Source organism: Cynoglossus semilaevis, chromosome 12 (genome assembly GCF_000523025.1).
Source record: "Cynoglossus semilaevis isolate Cse_v1.0 chromosome 12, Cse_v1.0, whole genome shotgun sequence".
NCBI classification, from domain to species: domain Eukaryota; kingdom Metazoa; phylum Chordata; class Actinopteri; order Pleuronectiformes; family Cynoglossidae; genus Cynoglossus; species Cynoglossus semilaevis.
The window spans coordinates 735,575-742,658 of record NC_024318.1 but is presented as its reverse complement, the minus strand read 5'-3'; the positions used below and the strand labels follow the sequence as shown (position 1 = coordinate 742,658).

At 49.0% G+C, this 7,084-nt stretch overlaps 1 protein-coding gene across 1 annotated transcript in view; it reads right to left on the bottom strand.

Moving 5' to 3' along the window:
• Positions 1–398: 398 nt before the first annotated feature.
• thada (THADA armadillo repeat containing) overlaps positions 399–7,084 on the bottom strand; it is a 34,263-nt gene continuing 27,577 nt past the window's right edge. The window contains exons 32-39 of the mRNA XM_008321321.3: positions 5,349–5,643; positions 5,198–5,282; positions 4,581–4,705; positions 3,457–3,529; positions 3,193–3,343; positions 2,968–3,084; positions 1,231–1,406; positions 399–1,129 (exon numbers count right to left, since the gene is read on the bottom strand). Of these exons, the coding sequence (XP_008319543.1) occupies positions 797–1,129; positions 1,231–1,406; positions 2,968–3,084; positions 3,193–3,343; positions 3,457–3,529; positions 4,581–4,705; positions 5,198–5,282; positions 5,349–5,643 (1,355 nt within the window). The 3' untranslated portion in view covers positions 399–796. The remainder of the gene's footprint in view (positions 1,130–1,230; positions 1,407–2,967; positions 3,085–3,192; positions 3,344–3,456; positions 3,530–4,580; positions 4,706–5,197; positions 5,283–5,348; positions 5,644–7,084) is intronic.

The following is a 7,084-nucleotide window of genomic DNA, read 5'->3' as shown; positions in this document are numbered from 1 at the left end:
CCACTCTCCCACCCCACAGTCTCAGCGGGGTGTAGGAGCAGGGCTGTTCTAGAGGCTGACATTTTGGTTCTGGGGGAATAAATGTCCCTGGTCACTGGACCCTGGTCACTTCCTCCATGTTGGAGCAGACCTTGAGGAGAGGTTTAAAAATGACCAGGTGACATGAGTCAGTATTTTCCTAATGGTTTGGGGTTGGGGGGGGGACAGAATCTGGACCTGGGATCTACTACCAGACTAAAATTAGGCTGTGGGCTGCGTCACTCGTCGCTCGTCAACCGTTGGAGCTTCACAAGAAGTGATAAATAGTTTTAATGTGAAAGACAGACGCAGCAGAAACCACCGCCGTCGTCCCGCGGCTCTGTTTTTATTGTGGTGGGGGGAGGGGAGGTGAGGAGGGTGGGGGGGTAACTGTTCCGAAACATGATGTCAATTTTACTGTAACAGGGAACATGGCTACCAGTGACAGGAAGACGAGGAGGGACCAGCTGTGACAGTACACACAGCTAATTTATTTAGTCACCCTTTCCTCTTAGGGCTCAGAGACGGTACGGTACAGTACGGGTCGGTTCAGTGCCATGATCTGTTTCTGAGTGATGACCCCCCCCTTTAAGAAACACTGTTGCACATAATTATTCTGTAAAATTCTTTGATTTATTGAAAAGTGATTATTTATTTAAAGGGCGTTAAAAATAAAACATTTTCTGTTTTATTGACGTTTGAAAGAGTCTAAAAACCATGTGACCTGTCTGAAATGTTCCAAAGATCCACCTCTTAGGACCACCTGTGGCGGAGTCCTCTACCTGAGCTGCTCCAGAACCTCCTGGGCCAGTCTGGACCTGCTCTGCTGCAGCGTCAGCCGGGCGTGCTCCATGGTGCAGGAGAACTGGGGCAGAGCAGGGAGGGAGTCCAGAGCACGTTGGCAAATCAGGGTCTTAGTCCTGGCCTGGGTCAGCAGGGTCTGGAAGTGGTCCAGGTCCAGCTCCAGGTTCAGGTCTCCTGCTCCGGGAGCCTCAGTTTTCCTGGAGTTCTGGATGAGGGAACAGAGGTTCCTGTGGAGAAGCCTGACCCACTGGAGGGGCTCGGCCCACAGGTTCAGATCACCCTTCTCAAACAGGAAGTCTTCTTCAGTCTGGTGGAGAAGAGAGGAAACGTTAGAAGGTCGGGTGAACAGAGGAGGTGCTGGAGGTCTGGTGCAGTTTGGGTGGACAGATGAAGAGACAGAGGTCTCACCAGGGCGGGGGGGTCATCTGCGTCCCCCTCCTCGCCGCTCTCCTCATCTCCCAGCAGCCACTCTGTCAGAGCCAGGACTCCAGCAGGAACCTGTCCCCAGGACTGAAGAAGACCACACAGGAGCTCCAGACCCAGGTCCAGGGCCACGGACGGACACACGGAGAGACCGGACACACCTGGGGACACAGAGGACGGGGGCGGGGAGTATGATGTGATATTAGTCTGAAGTGCAGAGTGAGAAGAACCATCCCATAATTATCAGTAACTGGATTAAAGTTGAACTCATTATATAAATAATTATAAATTATTAATTTTGTATGCTAACTGTTAGCCTGCCCTGGCTAACATCTACATACAGGAGCTGTGTTTTGATGGAATTAAAAAAAATATACAAGTGTTGAATATGAAAAGATCACACACACAGAGAGACAGAGACAACAGGAAACACAGGTGTGAGAAGGAAACGGAGGCGTGAAATAAAAACAGAGACTTTACGGCCTTGACTCCCCCTGCAGGACGACAACGACGACAACAACAACAACCAGAAACCACAGATAGAACACTGGAGAATGTCAGTGAACGGTCGTCTTTGTCTGACGTCTGCTGACAAACATCAGTATCTTTAAGCTAACGTCTGTGCTAACTTTAGCTTCATCAACCACATTTTCTTCTATGTCTGTGTTTATTTTGTAAAAAAACATTATGGTATTTTCACTGCCTGTACTTGTACTTCCTGTCGTATGATGTCGTCCTCCGTCACCGCCCGTGTTCAGACTCTGTATCAGTCGTTTTAGAATCTTTGTGACTGTAGGATTTTTCATCGTTTGTTTGATTTGATCGCTGCTAGAACGTGTGTTCGTGTGTGTGTGTGTGTGTTGTTCACACATCTAGACTCTCCTCCATATCAAAGGACCAGGAGTCGACACCTTCATCTGAAGCAGCAGCAGCAGCGGCGGCTCTGACACCAGACTGTGCTGCGACAGGTCGTAAACACACACATGGTGTAACTGTGCTGCGTCTGTCGTCTGCGTTGGGAACCAGAGGTTCCTGTTCAGGTTCTCTGATGGTTCTCGAGGTTAGCCCAGCAGAGATAAACACTCAGGATCTTCACCCCAGTGTGTCCAGCAGGAAATGTAGAGGCAGGTTTACGGTAAGTGACACACACACACACACACAGCACTCCTCCCACTCCCACACACACACACACGGTGTAATTATACCGGGTGAGTTTTATTCCTGTGGTTGAAAATAACATCTCCTCCCACTCCATGCTGCAGAGGTTCTATCTGAGGTTCTACCTGATTATCTAGGTTCTATCCAGATCTTCTGGACTCATGAAAACACACACTCACACACACACACACACAAACACCGTCTTCTGTTAGATACCAACAGTTGTCACAGACACAATATGGGGGGGAGGGGGGATTGTTGCAGGAGGGGAGAGAGTCCACAGTGACAGAGGACAACAGGAAGTAGCACCGAGGAGACATCTGTCTGAGAGACACCATGCCTCCCCCCTTCCCCCCCTCAACCTCCCAGGACGATGTGTCTTCACTGAAGAGGTGGTTACAACAACACGTCCCCACAAGCATGGCACACGCACACACACACACACACATGCTGGTGTAAGTAACATTTGGTGACATCACGTCATTCAAACGGTGGACAGGAAGTGATGAAAGAACTGACTCTTGTTCTGTGTGTGTGTGTGTGTGTGTGTGTGTGGACTCTTACTCAGCAGAGGCGCTGGTACACTGGTGATAAAATCCGAGGCCGAGTCTCGAACCTCCTGGTCTTCATCCTGGAGCAACACAAACACACTCCACCACAGAGAGACTGTAGCGGACAGACCTAAAGGACACACACACACACACACACACACACACACACACAGAGAGAGTTTAATCTGGCTGTAGGTGGACGTCACCTCCAGACTGACCTCTGACCTCTCACACTAACCCAGTGGAAGGTGGGGGCTGGTCAGCAGGGCTTCTGTGCTGTGGACCAAGACCTCGGCGGCCGTGAGCTTCACCTCCACCGGCTGGTCTTCACTGCAGCACGAGGACAACAGCGCCACCCACTGAGCTAAGCAGGACATTTCACTTGCACCCTAAAAAAAAAAAACAGAATGAATGAATCAGGAAACAGAGAACAGAGGTGACGGAGGTGATGAACTCCGTCTGGTTCCGTCACAGCCCAGTCGTCCCGTGGGTCGGTTCTTACCTCTGGGTCGGTGTTGACCCACTGAACCACCAGCTGAGAGGCCAGGGTCAGGGCGGCACAGTGGAGCTCCACACTGAAACACAACGGCAGCGTCACGTCAACAATCTGTTCTCGGACCAGGACAGAAACGGTGGGTTCGAATCCCCCCACTGTACCACCTTCCTGACACTGAGCAAAATACAGAACCTTCCTCAGCTGAACCGGACCGGACTGAACTGATGACAGTAGGGTATGTGGTCCAGTCCCATAACTTTCATTATGACTGTATTTCTAACATAACATGTCCTCACACACACACACACACACACACACACACACACACATCACTCACCTGTATTGACTTACAAGCCATAAAAGAAGTGTGCTGCGACACGCTGCTTTATTATCCCATCACAATAGAACCAGTGCCATTCAATCACACCACAGACAAGAGCAGCCAGCAACCCAATCTCACCCCCCTCCTCACCCTCCTCACCCTCCTCCCCCCAAAAGGGAAAGTGGATCCTGGGGGTGTGGAGACTACGTCCAGGAAAAAGGCTGAACAGAAGTGAAGCCTTTGTAACGTGAGCCTCAGTCGGGCCTGAACCCTGTTGTTGGGGTGAGAACAGTACAGCAGCCGCTTGTCAGGGAAGGTGTGTGTGTGTGTGTTAAATCAGAGCATGCTGGGAGCAGGGCTGTGACTCATGATGGCGTGAGCCCTGGATAAAGTGATCATTTGTCAGTGGAGGATAATGACGGAGTGACAGTTTGATGACTGAGGTCGGAGGAAACACAGATCAGTTTTCAGCCACATCTACAGGAACGGCCACAAGATTCAGGGAGGTGAGAACAATACTGCAGGGTAAGAAAAAAAAAAAAACAGGATGGAGGCAAGTACTGGTTCCTCCCAGGACTGAGGACCAGCAACCTGAATCCTGGCCCGTGTTTCACCGTTGCTCATGGACACTTCAGAAGTCCAGAGAAGAGAGTAGAAACCAGTAGAAGTGGAAATGATGTGGACTGGGATTTGAACAGAGTTTGTGTGTTTGTGTTTGTGTTTGTGTATGTTCTCTGACCTGTAGATGGAATGGACTGGGATTTGAACAGAGTTTGTGTATTTTGTTTGTGTTTGTGTGTTCTCTGACCTGTAGATGGAGTTCTGGGCCACAGTGAGGAGATGCCTGAGAACCTGCTGCTGGGACAGAACCTGAGAACCGTCCTTCCACCTCAGTTCACCACTAGAGGTCAACGCACTCAGCACCTGAAGGACCTGACAGGAGGAGAGAAGAAGAGAAGAAGAGAAGAAAAAAAAAAGCTATGAACACAGATGTGGTTTTCAACCAGAAGTGGTCACAGGTGGCGCTATACGTCCAGCAGCCTAATGAGAGCGGGTCACTGCAGACCCACGACCCAGATATTGTCTTAAAAAAAAAAAAAAAAGATCTCAATCCCAGCAGTCGTGGGGGGGTACTGCGTTTTCAGACTTTACTGTCTGAAAACGCAGTACTCAGTACTCTGTACTCAGTACTCTGTACTCAGTACTTTTTTATCCCTTTTATTTTAGTACTGCAGTAAAGATTCTAATCTTTCTGTCAGAGGTTACGGCTACACACGTCCTCCCCTCACCTCCCCCACCCCGTCTCTACACACACACACAGACCAATAAAATGACCAGACATATAAGCAGACCCTAAAACGTACACGGCAAAACTTACATAACGTGTATGCGTGTGTGTGTGTGCATGTGTGTGTGTGGTCCCACCTTGGCCAGACACTGCGGGTGTGTCTCATGAAGACCCAGGCCGGTGAGATCAGACATGGTGGTCTCGTCCAGCCACTGAGGTCTACTCTTCTCCTGTTTTTTCTCCTTGTCCTTCTTCTCCTGTTTTTTCTCCTTGTCCTTCTGCCCCTGCTCCTCCTGCTCCTCCTCCTCCTGCTCCTGCAGCCTCCTCAGGAGACCCTGGAGAACCAGTTCTCTGACCTCGTAGTGGGGGAAGCGCAGCAGACACCTGAGGATCTGGTCCGTCGGCCGAGGGACCGTCCAGAGCTCTGGGATGTCCACGGTGGCGCTGAGAGCCACCTGTGTGAGGCTGAGAAGGTAGTGGACGCTGCTAGGACCACGGCCGATGGAGGAGGGGTCAGAGGTCAGCAGCTCCGAGTCCATCAAGATGGACAGAGTGTTCTGACGGAGCTCACAGAGCTCGGAATCTGTAAGAGGGTCAATCATCACGAGAGCAGGGAAAATGTACCTCAAAATATATACATCTGTAGTAGTAGTTGTATTTGTGTAGTATTACTGTAGTAGTTGTATTTGTATAGTATTATTGTAGTAGTTGTATTTGTATAGTATTATTGTAGTAGTTCTTCAGTCACACTGCCTTCTTTTCTCCTTTTCACAGAAGCAGAAAATTCACTGTTAAAAAATTATATTTGTTTTCTACAAAAATAATAGAAGTTCAAAGAGAAATGTAGAGGAACACACACACACACACACACACACACACACACACGTGCTGCCAGCTCAGCCACCTGTGAACATACACCCCTGGGGAGTGATGGACACACAAATAAACACCACCGTGTGTGTGTGTGTGTGTGTTTCCTCTGAAACTGAAGTCTAATCCAGGGGCAGCAGAAGTTGTGCTTAACAGTTCAGACAACAGTGCCATGTTTCCTAAATTAGCGTGTTCATTAAGAAGGTCTTGGTTTTTCAAGTCATCCGTGCTGTCATGTCGGTGGCAGTAAATGTGTATGAAGTGTGATGTAAACTGCCTCCTGCTTTGTATTCAATCTGACACAAGTTTTCTTTTTCACCTGCACATCCTGATCTGTGCAGGAGAGACACAGTAAGACGTTTATATGACAGAGCCTCAGCCTTTACTGTAGAGAGTATACAGACGTATGCATACATTTACTGACACTGCACGTACCGGTTCACGAGGGAGGGAGGGAGAGGGGGAGAGAAAGAGGGAAGCACCGTGAGAAAGTGTGTGTGTGTGTGTGTGTGAGAGAGAGAGAGAGAGACTCCATCTTCCAGTTTACAGTAGAAACGGAGGACGTGTGTCCAAATATGCAGCTCTCCTCTTCATGTTGGTTTGCAGCGGTCGGTTCTATTTAGGACTGGAGGAGAACATCTCTGAGTGAATCCATATTTGGAAGAATCTGGTTGACCAAGCTGTCAGAGATCAACATCAATCGCCCTCCGCTCCACAGGCTGCCAGTCTAATTATGGTGATGTTAAAGCTAACGAGGCTCACGGCACGGTAATCAGGGTTGGGCGTCATCTACTGACGACTGGGAAGAACCGTCCTGTCACCGTCCAAACCCAGTCTGGGTCAAGGTTTGACGACAGCGACGAGAACCCAGTGAAGAACTTCACTGTTCCTAATTCAACCACAGGGAAAAAAACGGTTCCAGTCCACGGGAAGAGGTGAGCTTCATCATCATCTTCATCATCTTCATCATCTTCATCATCATCATCATCATCATCATCATCATCATCATCATCATCATCATCATCATCATCATCATCATCATCATCATCTGAGCTTCATCATCTTCATCATCTGAGCTTCATCATCATCATCAACATCTTCATCAGACCTTCATCTTCATCATCAGACCATCATCATCATCATTATCATCATCA